The 26,378-nt window shown below is 42.3% G+C and overlaps 1 protein-coding gene across 2 annotated transcripts in view; it reads left to right on the top strand.

Moving 5' to 3' along the window:
* The window catches only part of chst8 (carbohydrate (N-acetylgalactosamine 4-0) sulfotransferase 8), a 189,502-nt gene extending 163,770 nt beyond the window's left edge, over positions 1 to 25,732 (top strand). For both annotated transcript variants that reach the window (XM_086026890.1, XM_086026891.1), the window contains exons 3-5: positions 18,667 to 18,704; positions 22,390 to 22,848; positions 24,089 to 25,732. In XM_086026890.1, coding sequence (XP_085883016.1) covers positions 18,667 to 18,704; positions 22,390 to 22,848; positions 24,089 to 24,775 — 1,184 coding nt within the window. In that variant the 3' untranslated portion in view covers positions 24,776 to 25,732. The remainder of the gene's footprint in view (positions 1 to 18,666; positions 18,705 to 22,389; positions 22,849 to 24,088) is intronic.
* The last annotated feature ends 646 nt before the right edge of the window (positions 25,733 to 26,378 follow it).

The following is a 26,378-nucleotide window of genomic DNA, read 5'->3' as shown; positions in this document are numbered from 1 at the left end:
AAAAAAAAAAATACAGGAAAACGAACAACGTTTTGAAAAGCCTTACATCCTGTCGATGACTCCCTCCTTCAGCATCTGAGTAAATAAATGTCCCCCTGCGCCACTAATACTTCCAATTGCCAGTCTTATTGTTTATTACATTTGCATTATACTGCAGGGCCAATATTAAATCTGACTTTAGTTACCATGACAACTGGGGTCAGAGACATGCTGTTCTGACTATAACAGCTTCTACTGAATCAAAAAAAAACATCCATCCATCCATTATCTGTACCGCTTCTCCTCACAAGGGTCGCGGGGCGTGCTGGAGCCTATCCCAGCTGTCTTTGGGCAGTAGGCAGGGGACACCCTGAACTGGTTGCCAGCCAATCGCAGGGCACACAGAGACAAACATCCGCACTCACAATCACACCTAGGGGCAATTTAGAGTATCCAATCAACTTACCATGCATGTTTTTTTGGAATGTGGGAGGAAACCGGAGTGCCCGGAGAAAACCCACGCAGGCACGGGGAGAACATGCAAACTCCACACAGGGAGGCCGGAGCCGGGATCGAACCCGCGACCTCTGAACTGTGAGGCGGACGTGCTAACCAGTCGACCACCGTGCCGCCCCAAAAAAAAAAAAATAAATAAAAAAAAAATAAATAAATAAATAAATAAATAAATAAATAAAAAAACAAACAAACAAAAAAAAAGCAGCAGTCCATACACTATACCAGTGATTCCCAGCCAACGTGCAGTGGGAAGCTATTCAATTTCATTTAATTGGTCGAAAAATTATTTTTTTACAAATAACACTCAGGAAAACGACTTTGTTGAGTTAGGTCTGACAGCTGTTTTCAACAAATTGTTCTCTATCACGTCAATTTTTGATCCCCGTTTCTTCAAAAAGTATATATGACATTAATGTGTATGCATGTAAATAAAACACTGAGTTGGCATAGTTACTAGCTTTGAAACCTTAAAAAACGGCATAAAACAAAATAGAATTTAGGACGTTATGCCCACGGTTACAAGGTTAAGTGAAAAGCCAGCACCAATCCTCTTAATTCCCACTATGCTTTTTGTGTTTGCAGATATTGATAGTTCTGACATTTTGGGAGCTGCACACACCTCTCACCACACTGTCTCAATCGTGACTGCGCAAACAAGTTGCCACATAACTGTAGATGAGTCCAACTGACCAGATTATTTTTTTTAAATCAGTGTGCCAATTATAGTCAATAATCATCATAAAAATCTAAATCAAGATTTTTTTTTTTCCAATTGTTCCGCAGTATAATGTATCTTCGTACAGTACTTGGTCTCCATGCCAGTGACATATAGTGACAGGCAGAACAATTAAATGCTCTTCACAAGATGGTAGAAGGTACAAGTTAGGGCTGCTCGATTATTAAAAAAAATATTTAATTACGATTAGTTTGGTGATATTTGAAATCATGATTATTCAAAACGATCATTTCTTTTTTGGTATAAAAAAAGAAAATGTTCAAACGTAAAAAACATAATGACAAATTTATTTGAAACACTATAATCATGTAAGTTCCTTTAGGACCAAACAAAATTTATAACATTTGTTATTATAACATTTTTTTTTAAAAGGTGCAAATGTATAAATTCAAGTACGATTTCCTTGTGGGAACAAATATAGGGCGTTGGATATAAATTTATATTAATAATCGTTTTTTATGATTATGCCAATTTTGTAATCGTGGAGTGTAATAATTGTAATTGAATTTCGATTAAATGCACAGCCTTAGTACAAAAGCATTTTATTTTACCACTTGAATAAGACTGTATTTCTGTTTGATTTAGTGTTACTTTCATTGAGGAAAAAAAACAGGACATTTCTAAGTGACGCCAAACTTTTGAAAGCTACTCTCTGTGACGTTTGTGTTCGGTGGCGTGCCGTGGGATTTTCCAATGGCTTTGAAGTCGGTCGGCCGGGGCCCGTATCTTAAAGATCCGAGTAGGGTGTGTCCTACACCGTCCGTTCTCTGGCACGCAGCATCAAATCGACGCGGAATCCACAGGAAATGGAAGCAATCCCACAGCGAGTGAGCACATTCCCTTCCCTCCCCTTCCCCTCCGTTTTATTGGCCGTGGTCTAGGAACAGAGGGACAACGCAGCGTAATGAGCAGGATTACCAAGGGAGAGCGGCGGGAATGGTGTTGGTATCAAAGGAGTGGCAAGACGGCGGGCGCGAGATATCCAGACAGCTGGCCTATTCTTTTATTCATCGCTCGCACGCCCACAGTGACTCAGCTCACTCTCCCGCTGTCAAGAATCTGTCATTCTCCATTAGTAACTCTGTGCTTCTACTACGAGACATCTTGCCTCTACGATTGATCGGATGTGCGTGCCCCCTTGAAGTTACTACATGTTGTTTGAGCATGTTGTTTGAATCAGTCTGATGGGAAAGTATTTTTTGGAATGGCTGGTATACAAATAACTGGGTCCTGGCCACCTGTTAAAAATGCTGTATCCATGAGTTCAAACGCTTTTCTGTTTTTTTTTTTTTTTACCCTCTCTATGGGCTGTTGTACTAATCAAAATGGTGAAAAGTATCCATACGAGTATGTCTCCCTTTTCAAAACAATCAACAATCGCAACAGTGTTTAAGCACAAACACTGTTGCTATTGTTAGTGCTGTTGTTGTTTTCAACTCCATGGTTTCCCCTACAGTAATGGAATGTCATTTACTGCAACCTGTTAAAAATCGGACGTAAACACAAGTAATCAGTGCAGAAAATCGTGTTCTACTGGTGGCCTTGGTGATGTATTACTCACTCATGGGCAGCGGAAGCTAGCAGACGAGTCGGCTAACGACATGAGGCTAACTCCGATCACCGCTAGCCTTCCTTAGTAGACTGTTTGCTCACAACTTTATTCGCCATAGGATAACAAACGCCACGATACTGTCGTTATTTATATTCAAATATGAAAATTCGACCAGGGTGCTATGGGAGGCTTGCCAGTGCTTTTATTTTGGCAAATGAGCCCCGAAAGCGTTTTTGCTTACACCAACCAATGTGGGTGGAGCATGACGTCATGATGACTATCTTGAAGAGAGCCTTTAGTTAAAAAAAAAAAAAAAGAAGTAGTCCTGCTTTGGTTATCAATGATGTTTCCTGACAGTTCAATCAACATATGTCTTTTGTTAATTTTCCAAGCCATCGTTAGTAAAAGACCTTTTGATGCTAAAAGGCTCAGCGAGCATCGCTCCTCTTTCCGAGAGGAGGACGGGCGATAGGGCAGAAAGCGACATCCAGGGATCCGGATAAGGTTGTGGGTGGGCAAGAATGCGTACGACCGAGAGAGAAAACAGATACGGGGGCGGGCAGGACAGAGGAGAAGCAGGATGGCGAGATGGATACGAGTGAGAGGACCGAAAAGACAAGGGTGCAAATGAGATCCAGCCAAAGAGTTTCGAAAAGAGTTTGACGCTTTCTGTCAACTACCGCGGGCCAAATCTTCACTGACCATCTGGAAGACACGACACCGCTGACGTTGATGGCTTCCTTCGGCGAAGAAGCTCTCAAAAGTGACTTGATGCCGTCATCTGCAGTGGAACCTCTGAATCAAATGTCCCCAATGTCTTACAATCCACATTTTCACTATAATGTATCCTGAAACTCTCAGCTCCTCAATTTTTTTTTTTTTTGGGTGCTCATGTCTAAAACTGTCTAAAAATAAAGTTATTGCGTTGGTGCCATCCTGTGGTATCTTGGCGCCAAGGTAATATGTTGAAGTGACTGGAGGAGCTTCATATCAATTGTCCATCGCCCTGTCTAATTGAAAGGCAGTGCTTTTCTGTCATGTGTCACTGTTTTTTTTTTTTTTTTTAAGGTGTGGTAGTATTTTGGGAAGCGGTGAATTTGAATTTGTCCTAGTGAGAAACTTTCATTAGTAAACAGTTTCCAGTCAGAAGCTCCAACTGTCATCGTTCCTTGATTGATTCCGTTTTCCTAGCTACAAATTCCAACTTTCATTGGCACCGTATTCCTTTGCACTTCGCGTGGTCGGAAAGTCCAACTTTCATAAGGGGCCACTGCTTTTGTCCGTGGCCGAAACTCCCAACTTTCATTGGTATTCTGTTGCACTTTAACCTCCAACTTTTGTTGGTATTCCTTCACAGTTCTCTTAGTCAGAAACTCGAACGTTGATTAGTATTCCATTGCACTTTTCCGAGTCAGGAACTGCAATTTTCATTGGTATTCCTTTGCACTTCTCATAGCCATAAACACCATCTTTCATTAGTATTCCATTCCACTTTTCCAAGTCAGAAACTCCAACTGCGTTTTGTTGCACGTTTTCTTATTCAGACATCTTCCATTTGTATTCCATAACATTTATCCTGGTCAAAATCTTTCCGTTGGTTTTCTAGTTCACTTTTTCCAGCCAGAAAGTGCGACCTTTAAGGGGATATCACTTTGTACCTTTTGAAACTTCGACTTTCATCGGTATTCTTTGCACTTCTTTTCGTCAGAAGCGCCAACTTTCATTGCTATTCGGTTGCACTTGTCTGAGTGGGATGTTTCAGTCTAAGCTGCTGTATCGTCAGTGATGTTCTGGTTTGAAGGATGCAGGTAATTCCCTCCTGAAGCTGCGTACAGACGCTGCTAATGGGAAGATCCTCCCGCCTCTGACTTGAAGCTGGCAATCTTTCAATGGAGACGACTCCGAATGTGAGCTGCGCCTGACACCCTTGGACAGCCACACAAACCTTTCGCCTTTTTCCTGACAGGAAGCACTTTGAAGAGGCTGCCCTATTAGACACGTCCGTAAGCGTGAGCACTGGCCAGCACTGGCTCGCCCCTGACTCTTTATCCCAACAGCGTCATTTGTATGCTCCCGCCTGCTCTCCCTCGGTGGTCCTCGGACACAAACAGCCCAGACAAAAGGCTACATGTCTAGTTTGTCAAATTAATCTACTCCCTCTTTAGGTAAACAAACTTGTCTCGTCTGCAAAATCCCAACCTGTCTGTGAAAAAGCGGGATGCTTTGATTGGTGGGCTCTATCTGTCAGCACGTAAACGCTACTCCAATTATTTCGCGGCCTCTCTGAGCACTGTCAAATTAGCGGCATATCCGAGGCGAGCGCGCCTCTCCGCTCACCTTTCCAGCGTTCTCCCTGACAGGCGGGCGAAAGCGAGTCTGACACGACGGAAGCAGGGAAAGCTTGGCCTCGGCGATCACTTTAAATGCAAAAGCCAGTGAATCGGACGGACGCTGACACGGAGCGTTTTGCCTCGAAATATTTGCCACTCAATTCTTTGAGCAAGACTGCTCTATGGACACAAAAGCATGAAACAAAAATGTAAGGAAATGTCTACAAATTGAGGATTAGCTAGTACAACTGTCATTCAGCAGATGGGCAAAGCTGTAGCGTACGTTCCGGGTCAGTTGTTGGCCGAATCGAAAGTGAGTGATTTTGACGGGGAAATGAATTTAACCACAGGCACTAAGGTGTGGATCCGGGAATACGCAACTTGGATTTTTTTTTTTTTTTTTTTGCCATTATTTGTTTGACAACTAATGTTTAATCCACATTACCACCACCTAGAGGACACGGAAGGGCAAGGACAGGACAGGTAAACAAAGGAACAGGACAAGATGGGTGGAAGTTGGATGGACAGGTAGATAGACAGAGAGGACTTAATCCACATCCGGTATTATGACGCGAATTAATGTGGACTCTGTTTTGGTCTATTCGGTTGGTTGGCTCGACTTTGTCAGTTTGTGACTTAATCGGTGTGTCGGTTTATCCATCTGTTCTACCATGTGTATCTTTCCATCTACCTTTATTTGCCCATCTATCAAACTACCTATCTTTCCATCTAACCTCTACGAGTGGTTGAATTGACGAGTCGATGCATCGACTTTACCACTCCGCAATGATGGTCATAGCTTGAAATCGATTAATTGCCAATCACGTGTTTTGGCATCAGCAAACGTCAGGGATGGGCATTTTACAAAAAAAATCGCAGTCCGTTTATCACCTTCCGCCTACAGCAGGGGTACCCTTCCGCCATTTTGACCAGCCGGACCAAATAGTAATCGCCTCCAGGCCGGTCCGACTATCATTTTAAACAGGCTTTCCGATTTCCAACTTTGACAAAGCGGAGCTTTGCATCGATACCAAGTAAGGGGCTGGAAAATAGACGATTACATAGACGGGGAAGAATGGGCTTCCGACTATGCTTAGTCCGACTATTTTTTTTTTTTTTTAATTTCCCGTTTATCGCCTACAAAATGGACATCCATCATAGGCGGATAGGCGGAGCGGTCCGTCACATAGGCGAAATGCCCAGCTCTGGACAATGAAAATGAAAAGAGGTAGTCAGTCAGTACCTCAAGCATGTGGAAATATTTGACCAAACGCGACATCGGCAACACAATCAATTGCAAAGTCTAACCTCAAATATAATAAATGTACCCTCATCTCAGCCATCAGCGAGTTTGCCAAATGCTCTCCTTTAAAGCGCAAGTCAACCCAAACATAACTTTTTCAAGAATCTGTTCCCAGCAGTCCCACTAGTTGAAACACGGCATTCTGATTCATTTTGACCAATCGCGGCTGACCTGTTTTCTGAATCTGAGCCACGATTGGTCGTTGTGAGCAGTTGTGATGTCATTTTCAGTCGACAGAAGACAAAATGGCCGCCTCCGGAGATGGCTAAAAACGAGTGCATTTTGCTGCTTAACCTATATTCCACAAGCGCACTATTAATCAGAATGCCGTGTTTCAACTAGTGGGCCTGCTGGGAACAGATTCTTGACAAAAATATGTTTGGGTTGACTTCCGCTTTAAAAGTGAAAAGACAGAAAATATACTATAGCCTCTGCTTGGACGATAAAGAAAATTCAAGCAGTACTCAATCAATTCCAAACTCAAGACAATTGCATGTGTCAAAAGCAACACAATGACAAATACTAAGTGTGAAAGTTTTGCAGTTTTTTTGTTTGTTTTTTTTTACCGGGGCTTTGGTGCTTTCACCTGGCAGAAGTTTGACATTTTTTAGATGTTTCCCCAGACACACACACACACTTAGACTGATGCGGCAGCAGGTGTGTAAAATGCAGCCCAAACAAGCCTTGTTCTTAAAAGATAGCTGCACTCCGGGGGCCTTGGGGCCAATGACACCTGATGTGCGCACCAGTTATTTTGGGTTGAGGGGGGCGGTGCCAGTCAGCGCGACAACCTTTTTTTAACACACGCACCCACGCATTCATTAACACACAGGCTTAGGATAAGCGTTGACACGCTTCACTGACAGAACTATTCAATGCTAGGCAGGGCTTATAATGTTCATATTCTTTCGGATTGCCTATGTAATACAGAGTAGCAGTTCACTTAGGAATGAATGTTTAAAAAAATACTATACATCTCATTTTGAAGTACTGTAATGTCTTTTTTTTTGTACATCTGTCAATTTTGTTGTCACGGGGTCGTTGGCGTTGTGCCTGATGAATGTTTGAAGTGACTGTTGCAAAAAAAAAAAAACGGAACAAATGATTATTTCATCTATTAATTATCATTATTACTTTAATTATAGTAAATAGAAAAGTGTAGTAATTGTTTTTTTTTTATGAACATCAAAAGGCTAGTCAGATAAAACAGATCATCAAAATTGGAAAAATTGTAAGTGTATTGTTTGATACGATCGTAGAAGAGCACTTTGTTTTCCAGAATACCTTACGGATTTAAAACGGCTGCCCAAACATTTTGCGTGGAGCACACCGGTGAAATACACGGTGCCACTCTCACTGGTATGTGATGAGAACGAGTTTCTCGCAATCGCACCGGATTCAATTCCACTTCCTGCAATTCAAACTCAAATTTAAGCCTTGTCGAAAATGACGTAACACGACATTTAATTCAACATTCATCGCGGTGGAGCCAATCCAAATTCATCCATTGAATTGAATTCTGAAATTCGGAATTTTGCGCAGCCCTGCTGTGTATACGTGACTCTTTTTCCAATAAAATGGCCGCAGGCTGTTTGCATTGTTTAGCTTATCACTGGGACTATCGCCTGAGGGCAGAACAAAGAGCACAGCAGAAGAGAGAACTTTTACTTTGCCCGAGATAACACGCATTTGGACAGAGGGCACAGGGTTAAAAAAAAATAAATACATCACTTGATAAAATAATAAAAAAATAAAAAAAAAGAGGGTGTTGATAAAGAATGATAATGAGGGACAGCTGAAGTCAGGGCTGAGGCATGTTTGCGGGGGCATGCTGGAGGCTAGTCAGGAGTTGCTATGGACGTGTGCAATGGTTTCTCGCTGGCGGACAACAAAGGTTGGCAACGGAGGCGTGCGGTTGCCTGGAGAAAACATCCAGGTGAGTCTCTGGTCCTCACTCAACGGTCTAATTGCTGTTTCTTAATAACCCCAAAGACGCTTGCCTTTGCTGCCCGCCTGGGGACACTGTGTGTATCGTTAACTCGTTCACTGACAGACATTTTCAGACCCTCTTTTGAACTAACGTTTGAAAAAAATGTGAAAAAAAATATGGAAATAAATTCCCGGGATTGAATGGGTGTGCTGTGAAAAGACAAGTTAATTCGTCAATGGCGGTGAATGAGTTTTAAACGGAACTTGCAAAAGCCACGTTCTCTGCATAAAGACAGACATGGAGTCTGTGAAGAAGACGGACCGCTGTCAGTTTTCCAAAAGGTGTAGCGGGGCCAGCTATGGAACAAATATATTCAAATCTCGGCTCAGTCAACCTCACTAAGTCATTTTAAATCCAAGCTTAGAACATGTTTGACAAGTCAAACCCAATAAACCTCGTATACACCATGGTGTTAATCCGAGAATGTTTTTTCTTCTACACTTAATGTACTGTATTATTATTTTTGTATTTAAATGCAGATGCATAATCAGGTGAGGATGATCTTCTAAACCGTAGATCGGTTTTCTAAACTCACTTGCACAATGCAATGTTCCTGGTTATGTCATGATATTGTTTGTTTGTTGGTTTGTTTTTTGTAAATGCGCAATTCTGGATACAGAATCAGAGAAACATGTTTATAGCTACAAAAAAGGGCCGCATGAATTAGTAACTCTTCAACTTATATAGAATCAACTAATCCATGATTTGTTCCATTAAACACTTTCACTTTTCAAATTCAATGACTTAGTTGAATTCCAAACAGCGCAAATAATGTGCAACGCAGACAATAACCAACTTTGCCACAGTATCCAGAAGCTGTTCGAAATCAGAGTTGTTATAGTCTAAGGGGTACAATTGTATTTAAAAAAAATCAAGGACAAGAACAATCATAAAGAAAAGGTTTGTTTCTGTAAAACGTGTTTATTCATGGAACAATTATGAAATACTATTGAAGAGTTGTGAATCGCTTGGTGTGTTTAAAAAAAAAAAAAAAAAAAGGCTTAAATAGGAAGTCAACCTAAACATATTTTTTTCAAGAATATATTCTATGCAGTTCCACGAGATGAAACAAGGCATTCTGGTAAATATTGCGTTTGTGGGATAAGAATGAATCCGCCCGTTTTTAGCCATCTCAGGGGGCGGCCATTTTGTCACTTCTGTCGACTGAAAATGACATCACAGACCCTCAGGGCTCAGATAACGACCAATCATGGCTCAGCTGTTTTCTGAAATTGAGCCATGATTGGTCAAGACACTGCACTTTATACGGTCTTTAGATTTTGGTTTATGACTACGATTATCTACACACATGTATAAAGGGCCATGTCTGTTTCGTATTTTTTCTTTTTATTTATAGCTTTTGTTTGGAATCATGAGTTTACATGTCGCACTCATGCATTCCTATAGAAGTGGCCCAATGAGTGCATCGTAGTATACTGGATGATTTTAGTCGACCTGTGTGCTGGTTTGACTCAAATGAAGCCGGCAGACGGATGTTCATGTTGGGATGGAGCATAAGGGGACGGATAGAAGGCTGGGCAGCTAGAGATGCGGTGCGTATGAGAGCGTGACACAGAGCAGAGGTTGGGCGAAAATGGGACGGCCGCAATTGTGCTTCTGGCCACGCCGCAAATGGAGGTGAGCAGACAGGGCACGGCGGCTTAACTAAGACATTTCCGCATCCCATCATGGCACCTCGGGGTGCTCCAAGTGGGGCCGCTGTTATACTGTATTTGTCCATTCATCCGTTGTCTACCGCCAGATTGGTTGCACGCCAAGCACCAGGCACACGGGGACAAACAAGCATTTCGTCGCTGTCCTGTGAAAAACGCTTACGTCCAATTCTGGAACATTTTTTTAATTTTCACATCAATGCGACGTCTGTTACGCGGAAACGACACGTAAAAATAAGAAAATTGAAAAAAAAAATGGACATTATTTTTCACTTGTCTAGATTTTAGAATTCATTCCGCCATTATCATCATGAGTTACATCCTCAATATACATTAGTGAGCCCGTTCCAGAAGCAGCAATGCAAGCCCAAGTCATGCCATGACCTCCACTGTGCTTCACAGATGAGCTTGTTTTTTTGGGGGACCAGATTGGATCTTGCAAAGAATACAAAAATGGGCTACAAAACCTTTGGAACAAAGTTTTATAGCCTGTTGAAACCAATTTAAACTCTACCAAAGTAATGGAAAGGCCAAAGAATGGTGAAAGAAAGGATCTCCTTATAACCCCCAGAACCAAACAGGAACTGGAAGAGGCTGCAGTTAAGGCCCGGGAAAGCATTTTAACGCCAAGATAGATCAATCCGACGTTGGCCAACAGTGACGGACGCTTCCCCCCTGTGGCGTCAGGCCGGCTGTCGGCACGTCACTCTGGAAAAATACGCCGCAACGACAGACAGCGACGTTGACCATTAAAGTACCTTCTGCGCATAAGATGTAATACCCTTCCGTACCATCGGCGGCGGTAGTCACTATTTCTCATCGCTAGAAAAATCCAACCGGAACGCTATTGGCTGGGGGGCGGATTATAAAAACGTAAACAACGCATTCCATTCAACGATATCCTTTGCTCACGATGAACTCCCACGCGAAGTCAGTCTTCACGTTCTTGACGCGATGTTGTGCTCCGAGCGCTGATTTGCTAGCTAACAGCCAATCAGAGTGACCAAATGTCAACATGACGCTTACTGACGGGTTGCGACGCTACGACGGCGCTCACTACACCACAATCAGACGGCGCAATCACGACGCTTCACGGCCTCCGACGTCGGATTGGTCCAGCTAGGCCTTTAAATAACGAATGCAACAGTCTGGTGAAGTCAAAGCGTCACAGGCTTAATGCAAATTTTGCAGGTAAGGGTCATGCCACCAAGTACAACAAAAAAGTCAATATTTAGGCCAACTACTTGACTCTAGTAGTTGGCCTGAATATTGACTGAGTATTTACTAAATATTGACTGTGCCACTTCCTTCTGTGTGTCTTCTTCTTGTCGGACTGTTTCACTGTTAGCATTCCTCTGTAACTGCATTACTTCCCATGTGAATGCAATTCCCTGTGTTGCTGTACAATGTTACTTCCAGTTCAACCGCGTTTCTTCCGGTGTGATTGCGTTACTTTCTGTGTGTGCGCGGGTGTGTGCGCTGGTCCAAGGTCATGAGCCGTGCGGTGTCCGAATAAGATGACTGGCAATTAAGAGCCCGGTGTGTCTCGCCTCGCCTCGGCTGATTCACTTAACTGCCATCCCGCAGCTGACGGTCGGCGTTTGTTTACGTGTTCCCGCCCCGTCCCGGGAGACTTTTTGTTGCCATGGCAACATGCCCCATGACTGTTTGCCATCCTCGATATCCTTGAATGCACCCAGTTGAAGGATCCGTCGAAATGAATCGCCGCATCAGTGATGAGTTTCAAGTCACTTCCCGTCCGTGTAGTTTGTTGTTTCTGCGCCTGCTGTGCGCATTTTTTGAATAAATAAACACATAGCGCTTTGAAAAACGCATTTTACAAAAAAAAAAAAAAAAAAAAAAAACAAGGATAGCCCATTTTGGATTTTTCCAAATATGTTTTGGGATTTTATTTCTTCACAGCAGCAGCCTTCAAACGTAGCACCTCATCTCCATTATGTAATAGACGGAATTGAGTATTAGCAGATGTGAGTCCACTTAACCTCCAACTGTTTGTATTGTGTGCCAATCAAAAGATAAAATAATGTTGCACCACTTCTGTGTGGCTGCGTTACTTCCATTGCGGTTGCTTAAATATCCTGTACAGTTTGTTGTTACTTCTTAGCTTCCTTTGGAACCGTGTTACCTTTCCGTGTAACTTTAATTCCGTTTGGATTGCATTATTTTGTGTGAGACTGCAATTTTTGTGTTACTTTCTGTGGGGCTGCTTTGCAACTCTTGTTCTCTGTACATTCATTCATTACATAGTGGTTGTCGTGCCCCTTTCACAGGAAATGACTTTTTTTTTTCAAACTTCTTATCGGCTAAAATGAACTCAAGCTTCAGAGTTTTGTGCCACGTTAATTGACATATTTTCCGGACTATAAGCCACACCTTTATATAAGGCGGACAATTTGATATTTAACCTCATTCGCATTTACATTTACAACAATTTTGAACTGTGATTGTACATTATGTACCTGAACAGATTCTTTCCTAACAATGCCTTTTAACACGGCAGCAACTTTGCTGATTAAAACTGAACAGGAACCAAGATAAAATAAAATACTTATCTTCATTTCACTGCACGTCCTATTGCTCTACTTCCGCATGCCACCTAATTCATTACCTAGTGCATAGCGCCCTCGCCTGTTGAACTCCTCCACCTGCAGTCACATCCTGTTAATGGCTATTGTATAGTAATTCTGGTTAGAGCTCCCCTAGTGGTGGAAGAAAGAACCACGGAATAGCCGCACCTCTACATAATCCGCGCGGCTCAAAATCTAGGAAAAAAGTAGCAGCTTATAGACCGGAAAATACAGTATAGTATCTGTGTACCGTTTTTTAAATTTATTTTTTATTTTGTAATTAACGCTAATGCGACCAGTACTGTCGCTTAATATCGACATAACTATATGCACTTGGGATGAATTTTTTTCATGGTGTTGCTTTAAATTCCATCTGATGCATTAAAATTAAACAGAAGCATGTTCCCAGTAGTATAATAAGTACAACATACTACGTCCGTTGGGGCAAATGAAATGACCATGAAGTATGGCATTGAAAGAGGAATAATGAAGGAAGGTACTCATTTGAATCGTCTGTGTACCTGCGCGTGCGCCTTCTTCTCAAGGATTTATGCACATTGCCTTGAACTTGGGTCAGAGTTGAAAGGTTTAGAGCATGCGTGACGCTCAGGAGCATTGAGTGTTTTATGGATTTCTCTATTTACCACGTCCTCTGAGAGGCTGTTATAAAAAGAAAGAAAGAGATTGCATGGTGGAGGTCTGAGGAAGGTCAGGACGGATGCGTTGCATCATCAACACCTCGGATAGCTTCGACGGAACAGGACATTTTGCGATTACGCTCATCTTACATGTCCTCGTTCGGTCGACTAAGACTTAAACACGGCCACTAAATGAGGGAATTGTTGTCTTTGACCGCTCCGAATTGACCCTGGCTCATTATCTTGTTTGGCAATGAAAGAAACACCATTTGATAGAGTTAATTTGAGGTTTTTCACCTTCTTTCACGGGAGATGTCATCTCATACCGCAGTTCCCACCAGGAGGTGCTGAGAATTTCCCAGGCTTGAGATGTTATGAACAGAATGGTGAAAATAACGCAGAACTTCTGGTGGCGATGCTGTCGCTCTGTTCTTGTCGAGGGGAACACGAAGTGTGCGGAAGAATAATAGATTCTGGCAGGTGCTTGAAATTTCAAGGCTTGAAGGAGGAGTGCATGAAGGCAAGGTGAAGTCAGAGTGTATTTACTGCGCGTTGCACTAAAAATGAAAAGCATTTCTAATAATAAAAGCCAAAATGCTTTAAAAAAAAAAAAAAAAAAACTGGAACTACATTTTAGCTTTACGAAACTAACCAAAATTACGGTGAAAATGTCCTTATTTTTAGTCTTTGTCACGTAGTGTATGAGCCTTTGTGGTTCATTTTAAATGTATTTATTTACTCTGGGTCGCCTAGAAGCGACGTCACTTCGCGGCAGCCGATGGAAAAAGCAAAAGATGTATGAAAAGAACAGTACACATTACAACAGTGTTTAATACTTCGCAACAGTAAGTCAAGCCACAAATCCACTTTGGAAGTTGGCAACTTGGCAAACAAGGGACGGAAATATTTGAAAATATTTTTGTTGATTCTTTACTACCTGATACTTGTGTGATTTTTTTTTTTTTTCATCTTTAGCATTTACATTAACTTTTAAAAAAAAAATGTAAAACTAATGTTAAAACTAATGAACACTGGACCAAAAAATAATTCAGAAAAAAATAAAACTAGCAAAAACTAACATACCCGCTCTAAAAACTAATTAAAACTAACTACACTTAAAAAACAAAAATCAAAACAAAAGCTAATTAAAACTAACTACACTTAAAAAACAAAATAAAAACACAAACTAATTAAAACTAACTACACTTAAAAAAAAAAAAAAATAAATAAAAATAAAAAAACATGAAAATTGCCAAATTATTTTAACTCCGGTCGCAACAAATGAAAAATGTCTCATTTGTTTTGGTATTCTCTTCAGGGGGGGGGGGTCACGTGATTTATATGTGAGATGTTGATGGAATCTGTGCGGGGCAGCAATGACTAACTGGAGCCAGTGACTGGATTTCACCATCTGATTCTAAACCGTTTTGCACCAAAAACCATAAAAGGCACGCCACCCCCCCCCCCCCCCCCAAAAAAAAAAAAAAGTCAGAAAATGCTTTTATTGCTGCCTTTCATTGCACACCTGCTAATCTTTACATCCCTTTCAACATCCGAACATAGTAAGCACACCGTCTCCCTTCCATCGGAACGATTTTCATTGTAAATTTCAACACCCCGACAGAGTCGCTGCACCCACCCTCCCTCGCACTCGCACCCTCCAATTGAATGACTAATGCGAGTTTTTTAGGAGGCTACTTGATGGCTGAAGGAGAACACTCAGTGTCTGTGCCGCCGCTAGTTAAAACTCTCTTGCCCCGTTTGGTATAACAAGCTCATTATCTCCACGTTGTTTTTGTCCTTTTTGGCCGCCCCTCCTCGAAATAGCTGCCGGATGATGTGCGGCTCTGTCAGAGGGCTTCAAGTGGGGGGCAAGGATGATAACGCTAATGATGCGGCCCTCGCTCGCGTGTCGCACCGTCTGCATGAATATTCAAAGGAATTTTTTTTCAGGGCAAATGCAGTGAGGTGAGACTCTCGAGGTTTAATGTAGAGGGCAATAAAGGACAAAGCTCAGCAGGTGAGTAGAATTGTTTCAGAAGCTTCTGTCAGCAGAATGATTGTAGCTCCGCTGCTCAAAGCGGAAATCAACCCAAACATATTTTTTTCGAGAATATGTTCCCAGCAGGCCCACTCGTTGAAACGCGGCATTCTGATTTATATTGCGTTTGTGGAATATGAGTTAAGCAGCAAAATATACCCGTTTTTAGTCATCTCAGGGGGGGCGGCCATTTTGTCACTTCTGTCTGCTGAAAATGACATCACAACTGCTCAGGGCCAAGGAAGTGACCAATCGCGGCTCAGCTTCAGAAAACGGGTGAGCTGTGATTGGTCGGTCATTTTCAGTCGACAGAATTGACAAAATGGCCGCCCCCGGAGATGGCTAAAAAGGGGTGCATTTTGCTGCTTAACTCTTATTCCACAAACGCAATATTTATCAGAGTTTCAACTAGTAGGCTTGCACAGAATATATTCTTGAAAAAAATATGTTTGGGTTGACTTTCACTTGAAGTATGTACTGTATGTATATATGTACAGAGCTGGGCATTTTACAAAAAAAAAAATGCTGTCCGTTTAGAAGAGCTGGGCATTTGACTATAAATTGAGCATCCGTTATTCGTCGTCCATCTGCCGTGGTAAAAATATTAGTATATACGGTAGGCCAGTCCACCTTTCACTAGAAATCAAATGAATGAATCAAATGATGTTACTTGCATTCCCCTACCTCTGCTACATGTTAGTTTTCACAATTTATTACTTTCCCCCCCCCCACGCTACGGTGAAAATCGATAGCCTAGTTACGCAGAGTGGAATTGACCGCCTGTGAAATTGCAATCAAACAGGCGCTATTACCCGTAACCAAATAGACACTACAAAGATAAATGATGTTTGCAAATCCCTCCCCCCACTTGGAATTTGCTTGAAATTGTATTACATGTTTTACTTATATTACATTAAATGAAGGGACAATGCCAACCAGGTCCGTCCTTACATTGTGTCGAGCCTAAAAACGAGTGGATTAACTCTTATTCCACAAACGCACGATTAATCAGAATGCCTTGTTTCAACGAGGTGGTCCGCATAGAACATATTCTTGAAAAAAATATGCTTGGGTTGATCTTCTCTTCAACAAAAGGCTACTAACAAATTTGGACTGTGCCTTGTGTACAAAAAAACAAAACACTGTGAGACAAACCCTTTTGCACCATTGCTAAATCCAGCACAGGTTGTCTTGAGCGTGTCTTGGGCGCAATGAGAGCGCCGTATATTTGAAATGCCGCCGCTCGACAAACTAGACGCGGCGTCATCAGGCGTCGTTGTTCCAGCGTTAAACACACTGAAAGGTGAGACACGAAGCGAAGCGTCGGCAAAAGCAACGGCCCCAGACGAAACGTGTAAAAACACGGCGGACGGAGAGGGGGGGGGGAGGGGGGGGGGGGGGGGCCTTGGGAGATTTCAATTACCACCTCGATGGGCCTTTCAAGATCAATAAGCGGCCTTGTATGTCGACGTGATGGTCGTCTGAGGGGCTCATCGCGTTAGCAAACGCTTTTGCAAATGCATCCTCCCCCTTTTCTCGGTGTGTGTGTGTTTGTTTGCATTGCTAAATATTCATGTGTTTCATAAACGGCAACACCATGTGATGGATTCACACAGCCTACATGAGCGACCATTAGGGGTGAGGAGATCAAATAGTACAGCTGAACCGAAACAAGATTGCAAAATATCACATGGCAATCCCCCTCACGCTCCTCCTCCTTCTCCCTTTCCTTCTTTTGGAGCAATAAAGGCAACGGGCATGCTAATCTGAAACCATGGTGCATGGGGGCAATACCTTTTATTGGAACAGCCAAATGTAGGGCACTTCTAAACAAAATGGTGGTAAGATCAGCTTCAGAAAACAGGTAGGCCGTGATTGGTCGTTACCTGAGCCCTGAGCAGTTGTGATGTCATTTTCAGTCGACAGAAGTGACAAAATGGCCGCCCCAGAGATGGCTAAAAACGGGTGGATTAACTCTTATTCCACAAACGCAGAATGCTGTGTTTCAGCTGGGCTTGCATTGAACATATTCTTGAAAAAAAATATGTTTGGGATGCATTCCGCTTTAAGGAGTTCAGTCGCGTTCTAGCGAGACACATAAATTCATATTTACAGACGCAAAGTAAGGCATGAAAATAAAATAACACGGGTAGATGGAGCTATTTTTCATCCGGCACAAAACATCTTGAATTTGTGCAATAGTATCTGAAGATTATCAAGGCAATCTGGAATTGACAGAAATCTTGGGCTCGGTTATATTCTGAGTCTGCTTTTCTGCATCTGGAATGTGGTCTCTTAAATCTGTGCCGGTTACAAGAAAATCTAAAGACTATCAAGCGGTTCCCGAGTTTTTTTTTTTGGGCAAGTCAAATCAGCTCTATGTGAACAGGACGCAAGAAACTTACACTGTACCTCAAGTACTCAAGTAACAGTACTGTTACTTTATGTTAATATGACTTGAGTAAGAAATATCAAGTTGGTTTGTGCAATTGGTTGTCGCGACAGAAAATGATTTGTTTGACAGTAACAATACAGTCACGAAATGAAGAAAACGTTCCATTTTATATTGGAAATCGTCTGCCATGTAAAGCCAATGTTAAAAGTGATGCTATTCGACTTCTTTCTTTTGGAAGCATATGCAAATCATCGATCGCCATATAAAATCTAGCCTAGGGCGCCATATTGGCTAGGGCCAGCCCTGCTATGGAACATGGAGGAGGGCTCGATTCTGTCCCTCTTTGCTGCACGCAAGCGTGTCTCGAATCCACATAGGTTCAATAAAATCTCACGACAAGCAAGGCGTTCTGCTTGTTTGGCAAGTCGCTCAAGTTTTACCGAGGCATGGTTGTTATTTAAAAAAGAGAAGACGGCACCATCTAGTGGAGCAAGTCACACTTGCCCTAACGCGACGCATCACTTAGGGAGGGTTTCGGGTGACAACTTGTCCCCGCCCCTCCCCCCCATCCATCACTTCCACCCTCCAAATTGGAAGTGACAAGCCACTTAGGCAAGGGTGTCTACGCCTAGCATACCTCGCCGCCCCTTCCCCCGCTTTCCTTCGACTACCACCCATCAGCAGCCATGTAAACCCATTTACAACTGTCAGCCGGATTAAATGACAGCTGGTTTTAGGATATGTTGCGGGTTATATGACGGAAAAAAAAATACGTCCAGAGTAATAAACATCATCGGTTCTGCTTCCTTAAATCTGCCAATAAAGCTCCCATCCGTCACCATGGCGGCCATAAAAACTCATCTCCATAATCCACAATGGACTATTTTACGTGCTCTTTACTTATTTTATTCAACTTTCTCCACAGGTATGAAGCTTGGTGGAACTGTGCTGCAATCCAGGGAGGTATGTTTACACCACAGACACAAGCACAAGCACACACACACACACACCCACACACACACACACACACACACACACACACACACACGCACTAGCTCAGTTGTTATCTACTGCGTAAGGAGCGATTGCAGGGCTTGTATCTCTCAGCGTGTCCGATGGCATCGGTGTAAGTGTTAGAGGAGCTGACCTCCCCGCCTCCGCGGATTTTTTTTCACCCAAGAGATTAAATACAAATATTTTCCTAAATACATTTGCTATAAAAAAAAAAGTATTCTATAAATATTTCTAAATTTGTTATGTATTAAATATATTACACTATTTTAGAAATAAAATGTATTCTATTAAAAAAAATATTTAAATCCAAATGGGTTAATGCAAGGTGTTCAACTCAAGGCGCGGGGCCCAGATCTGCCCCGCCACATCATTTTATTTGGCCCGCAAAAGCAAATTATTTCCATTGACAGCATTTTTCTTGCTAAAATCTCAAAAGTGCAGATTGTCTTTACTTTTAAAAACACTGAGTGGCGAGCATCCTTGTTTTCATTTTAATATTTAATTTTCAATGAGTTAATGTATTCACCAAAACACGTCTGGTCACTGAGATATTTTGGCCGAGGTTAAAATCAATTTCATTAAAATATTTCATTAAATATATCTTTAGTAATATAAGTAATATAGGTTATATATATACATCTAAAAATATTAAATGATTTAAATCAATTTATTTAGTTGTATTATTATATTCATTTATTTTTTATAACTAGAAATAATGGTTAATATTATTTTAATTATTTTTTTTCAGTGAATGTACTTTACTTTTTTGGATCTGAAATATTTTTTCAAGTACAGTATTTTATTTTAAGATACATGTCATCACATAATCTAAAAAAAAAATGTAATGGTCTTACTTCTGTTATTTCACTGTATTATTTAAGTATATTCTTTGTATTATTCTATTATAATTTCCATGCATTCATAATTTCATAATACTCAGTTGTCTGGTATTTTTTCAATTAGTTAATATGCCAAACGCGAAATGGTATCTAGCAAAAGCAATTATGAGCTATACAGCTCACGACACCTGGAAATTGCACTCCGGTGATTCGTTCAGAATTAACGCTGATATTATAATTATGTCTAATTATGTTTCGGGGCATTTTGAGCTGTTAGAAAAAGCGATGCATCTTGCATGTTTGTCGAAGGCATACGCATGGGGAGCGTGTTTGTTGTAGGCCCACACACACACACACACAGACTGTCACAAAGAGTTAGCATCACCAGTTCGCCACTCAAACCTCACATAAATTGTGTAGTTGCATGAAAGAACCAAAACATTTCCATGCTTCGCTTGTCCACTTAAATAAGTAAGCAGCTTTTTGCACAACACCCAAACTTTTCCATACAACAAAATTTGGTATGGATCAGATACCAGAAAAATACAGGTCCAGTATTGTTGGTATCGATAGTTTACTAATCTACTATTCCCGAACTGCTATACTGCAAGATTTGGTATTGATGTATTACCAAGATATGCTATGGGCTTTTCTTTTGATTTTCACCATTATTTTACCTTGTTTTTGAGCATTTCTGAACCTCCATGTGTTTCTTCTATAGTCTAAAATGCAAGGCCTAGCGTGGGAGAACGGAGCAATGTAGACTACGAAAGTGTGCTCCGAAGCAGGCTTCGCTTAGGGCCCGTCTCCATGGAAACAAAAGCCAGATTTGAACTCTATAATTGAATTTACACAGCCATGGACAACCCAGCCGTCGCTCCGTGGCGTCCGGAAGCGTGTTAGCCCACAAGCTAGCCATTGGCTAGCGCTTATCGCTGAATGGAAAAGACCCACAATGACTCCTTAGGATGTATTCCAGCTACCAGATGCTTTAAGCGTATATATTGTCGCAGGTCAAACATATAGGAATGTGTAGACATGCTCGACATGTGAGCGTACAGTATTTGATTGACAGTTGAAAGTTTAGCAGCTGTGTTCTCAGCACATTCTGCATGCATGCCAACAGCATCTGAGAGCTGAAAGAACGTCTCAGTTTTTCAACTGGTGAAGCCTGATTTTTTTGTTTTTTAAATTGTTATTCATCCAAATTTGGCATACTTATTAACAACACTCTTGGTGGTGTGTCAGCTTCATAAGAAATTTATTTTTAGGGACTTCAATGTGTATGCCATGGGTGGGCCTGGGTGTGCACAGGCCCACCCAGATTGACAGACTGCCCACCCAGTGAGATTGATGGAAAAAAATATAGACTTGCAAATTTTTGGTAAATTATTATGAAATTATTTTTTGATTTGTGTGATTTGGTGGCTTTTTTTTATTGAATACAATACATGGATTTATACAATACAATGGCATAATTGTGGTTGTCTAAGGAAGATCTGTTATTTTGTTTAAATATACGATGTGTCGGGAGAGGAGGATTTTGCTCGGTGAGAGAAATATTCAGGCCCACCCTGATTTTTCCAGGCCCACCCGTTCGCCACATTCTGGCTCCGCCCTTGGTGTTGTGCTATTTGCAAACAAGACCTGGGCTTGTGGCCGCAAAAACAAACCAAAACGCAAAATGCTCACAATACATAACAAAAACAATTGGAACGTCAATGTGCTGAAACACTTGATTTCACCAAAAGTCATTTTGTAGAATAGGGTCTTTATCCCTACTCGTGGGCTTGCCGTAGCATCACGCAGAGCTTGGCCTTAATTTAGTCAACTTCGGAGATGATCCCAGATCCAGGACGAACTCAATGTCACATGGTACTACTAGGCCCGTGACTTCATGACACTATCAGAACTCTTAATTGAAATCGAATGTCAGCATGTACAGTGGCCTTGGTGATGGTGGCCATCAAGCAGCAGGAGATTGTAATTGAAACATGCCATTAAGTGCTTATGGGACACCTGATAGCAGCCAGCAGCAACTCAACAGAGGATGGATGTGGCCACTGTGGAACTTCAACATGAGATCTGTTGTTATAGTACAACGCCGCCATCTAGTGGTCACTTTAAGAACTAACTGTTGCACTGTGCGGTTCGTGACTCCCCAAAACATATACGTATCGCTTGTTTTTGCTCCACTGTTTTCTTTGAATTCGTTGTATGACTGCCCGTGTAGTAGTGAAATGCTTAGGTGTTGCACAGATGTGCCTTAAACTGCATACAATGGATGGAGTTCAGTTGCCTCACAAAATAGCGCTCATGGTCTCCTCGGAGTCGAGTTGATCAGGTTGGGGATTGTGTATTGATTGTGTCCTGTGGAATGTTGCTCCGCTGTGACAGCGCTCAAGTTGCCGGCCATTGATCAGCTTGGCAGGTAATTTTAGTGATGTACTGTAATCCACTGGTTAACATACAGTATCAGCTGTTATTATTGATGTCTTTTATGTAAGCCTATGCGAATTCTTTCTCGCGCGGGGGAGGGGGGGGGGTGTTAATATACAACGTATATTTTCCGTGAGGTTTTTGCAATATTTTGTACATAGTTTTTAATATCATAATTATTATTTTTATTGATTTTGTTGGGAATTATTTATTTGTCTTCTAATTAATTTATAGTTTTGAGGCAATATAAAACTTTGGAGGGGGACATGGTTAAAAAAATATAAAAAAATATATAAAAGATAATAGGAAGTTCTTAATGTTATGTTCGCCTCCCATCCCGCCCCGACACCCCACAGACTGTTTCTCCTCAGGACAAAGACCAAGGAAAATATAACGGCGATCACGAGCACCAGGTGGCTGACGTCATGATGCCGAGTCCGATCTCCCCCATGCAATTCCCGCAGTTCTGGAAGAGAGAACAGCTGGTCACAGGTGGATCCCAAGAGCAGGACTTGGGCTCGCAGCGCATCTCCAAGAAGCACCGCAAGCTCCTGAAAACAAGTCCTCCCATCCAGCGCACCAGCAACTCTCCCTCCTCCTCCTCCTCTTCCTCCTCCTCCTCCTCCTCCTCTTCTTCGTTGTCAGGATTGTTTTCCCTGCAGCGCTGGAGGAAGCTCTCCAGCCTCCTGGAGCAACGTCGGCAGCTCACCAAAAAGATGTGCGCCAAGTACAAGAGCAACGTCTCCAAGACCATCACGCAGCACCACGTGACGAACATCTTCGTGGAAGACAAGCACAAGCTTCTCTACTGCCAGGTGTTGTGGGAAAATAAATCACTCGGTCTGACGCAGAAGAGGGCTTTGAAAACTGTCCGATGATGAGCCGTAGACTGGAGTGTAGTTACATTAAAAAAAAAATGCTCATCCCTTTTAAAAGCTCTGTTATGTCTGTTATATGGCGGCAGACTGGTTAGCACGTGCGCCTCACAGAGCAGAGGTCGTGGGTTTGAGTCCTGTGTGGAGTTTGCATGATTCCCCTGTGCCTGCGTGGCTTTACTCCGGTTTCCTCCCACATTCCCCAAAAACATGCATGGACCGACCGACCAACTGACCAACTGACTAATTCCATTCCGCCTAGCCGACGGACCGGTCCGTCTATCCACCTGTGACTGACGTCCATCTTGTAGGGGATAAACGATAGATGGGAAACTTTTAAAAAATTAGATTGACTTTTGACCATTTTCGTCCGTCTATGTAATCGTCTATCGCCTTTAACCTGACATTGCTGCGTATTTTGTTCCGTTTGCTGTTTGATTCGTGCATTTTACATCGGGCTTGTTTTTGGCCAGCTAACGGGTCCTAATTCATGTCAGGCATGTTTTTGACAGCTACTGGGTCGTAAAAGGCAGAGCTGGGCATTTTATTAAAAATTGAGAGTCCGTTATTTGTCAGCGTGGGTACCCTTCCATCATCCACCATTTGTCGTTTTTTCCGGTGGTGGGGGGGAATTTGGGGGGGGGGGTACTACCCTTCCATACGCCGGTCCGCCTCTAATTTCAAACGGGCGTCCGTTGGCGGGTCCAACTACACTTTATGTCCAGCTTGACAAAAAGGCGAATAGACGGACGGACTGCGGAAGGGCACCCAGGCTGCAGACGGACGGTGATAAACGAACCGCGAAATTTGAGTAAAATGCCCCCCTCTGTACAATTCGGTTCCTCATGAAAAACGACAGCCTGACGAATGACGGACGGGTACCTCGGCCGCTGACGGATGACTAATGAAGGACCAACAAAATGTAGTAAAATGCCCACCTCTGAGCATGAATATAAATCTCATTGACATACAGTATCAATTATACTTGCATATTGCGTCTTAATCGAAATATGAGAGGACGAGAAGGATGTAATCCTGCCCATAACTAAAGCGCAAAACTCTGGTTGACTACTATTGTCGGTTTGAAAACTGATAACAGTCATAAAACGGCTTACCGCTGCATATGTATTCCGTCACGTTTGAAGACGGATTATAACGGATGCAAAACTTTCCATCCCAGGTGCCCAAGGCGGGCTGCTCCAACTGGAAGCGGACATTGATGGTGCTGGCGGGCATAGCGTCGGACCCTCAGACCATCAACCACGACACCGCCCACTTGGGCAACCCCCTGAAGACCCTGAACAGCTTCGACCGGCAGGGCATCATGCGGCGCCTGGGCAGCTACACCAAAGTCCTGTTCGTGCGAGAGCCTCTCGAGAGGGTGGTGTCGGCCTACAGGGACAAGTTCGAGAACCCCAACGACTACTACCACACCTTCTTCGGGAAGCCCATCATCTCCAAGTACAGGCCCAACGCCTCCAGGTCGGCCTTGGAGTCGGGCAACGGCGTCACCTTCCAGGAGTTTGTGCACTACCTGCTGGACGTGCACCGGCCCGTGGGCCTGGACGTCCACTGGGAGGCGGCCAACCAGCTGTGCAACCCGTGCCTCGTTGACTACGACTTCATCGGCAAGTTCGAGAACATGGAGGAGGAGTCCGACCTGCTGCTGCGCTTGGCCGGGGCGCCGCGCAACCTCACGCTGCCCAACTTCAAGGATCGGAACTTGGCCGACGAGAGGACGTCGTTGAAGATCACGCAGAAGTATTTTGCCCAGCTCGGCACATTGGAGAGGCAGCGGGTGTATGACTTTTATTACATGGACTATCTCATGTTTAATTACTCCAAACCTTTTCAAGTTCTTTACTGACAGACTCCCGTCGCCGCTTCTTGCCGCCACCTCTGCAGCTATTCCGCATCAGTCGTCTAATCAACGGATTTTTTTTCTTTCTTTGTTTTTAAAACTTTTTGCACCAGATTACAAGATGCAAAAATGTGCAAAATGCTGCATTAGGTTGACGGCTGCCACTTGACAATAAGCATTCCCTTGTAAACGGTTTATCAAGGATTTTTTTTTTATTTATTTTTTCACATTGGTTATGAGCAAGTTTGTTAATGCTTTGTAAAGCCAAAGTTGCTGTAAAATCAAAATCAAAGAAGAAATTCAATTAGCTGATGACATGTTTTTACCCAATTGCAATACCGTTCGACGTACGTACCGCAAAAACCTACAATAGTGCATAGACCGTGTTCCAATGCTGCTTTCTTCTGTCACAGATGCACTTATGTCACGACAGTGGGCAGCAGTGTTGGGGGTGAGTCTTACAAAAGTAACCCGTGTATTGCATCTAAGCGGTAACGTATACGAATTATTCGTATGTTTGTAATATGCTTACTGTTACCGAGTCCAGTGATGCTTTCCAAACACGGAGCCCACAAGACATGAAGAGAACCAGCCAATCACCACGAGCAGAATTTCTCATTTGTCAAAGGTCATCACATAGTTGAACACGTATTAAAAGAATCTCTCTGATTTATTACATTCTTACGATAGTTAAAAAAACAACAACATGGAGGTCATTGTTTTTCACACCATCCACAGCCATGGTTTCATGAAATAAAAGCTATCGCTCTTTTGTTAGACCAATTATCACTTATACTTACTTGAAGCAGAAGTCAACCCAAGCATATTTTTTTTCAAGAATATGTTCCCAGCGGGCCCGCTAGTTGAAACACAGCATTCAGATTAATTTTGCGTTTGTGGATTATAGGTTAAGTAGCAAATACACTTATTTTTAGCCATCTCTGGGGGCGGCCATTTTGTCTTCTGTCGACTGAAAATGACATCACAACTGCTTACAACGACCAATCACAGCTGACCTGTTCTCTGAATCTGAGCCGTGATTGGTCGTTGTGAGCAGCTGTGATGTCATTTTCAGTCGACAGAAGACAAAATGGCCGCCCCGAGAGATGGCTAAAAACGAGTGGATTAACAGTTATTCCACAAACGCAATATTTATCAGAATGCCAAGTTTTAACTAGTGGGCTTGCGTTGACTCCCGCTTTAATCGATCATTGTTATTTGTTAGACCACATATAATTCAATACATTAAACTAAATACATTGTCTTATTGATAGTGGGAACACATTTTGGCAATATAAACTTATTGGGTAAATTAATTTGAGTATACACTATAGGCTATAGCTAAAGATCCTCAATACAAGTTGACTTTATAAGCTATGTTTGCAAATTTCATATGTTCCTTTTAAAATGACAAAAAAAATGATAAATCAATGACCTCATTCACTGCCATTGACGAATGTACTCGTCTTTTCACAGTCCAGCCATTCAATCCCAGGAATTTATTTATATTTTTTCCACATTTTTTCAAACCATAGGGTAAAAGAGGGTCTGAAAATGTAATCTGAAATATATTCCATCTTCAAAGTCATTTGGCCAACACTGCTGGGCA

The sequence above is a fragment of the Filicampus tigris genome, chromosome 3 (genome assembly GCF_054856515.1).
Source record: "Filicampus tigris isolate MCC_2025a chromosome 3, RoL_Ftig_1.0, whole genome shotgun sequence".
In the NCBI taxonomy this organism is placed as follows: Eukaryota; Metazoa; Chordata; class Actinopteri; order Syngnathiformes; family Syngnathidae; genus Filicampus; species Filicampus tigris.
Note: the sequence above shows the minus strand (reverse complement) of the source record. Positions and strands in the feature narration are given on the sequence as shown.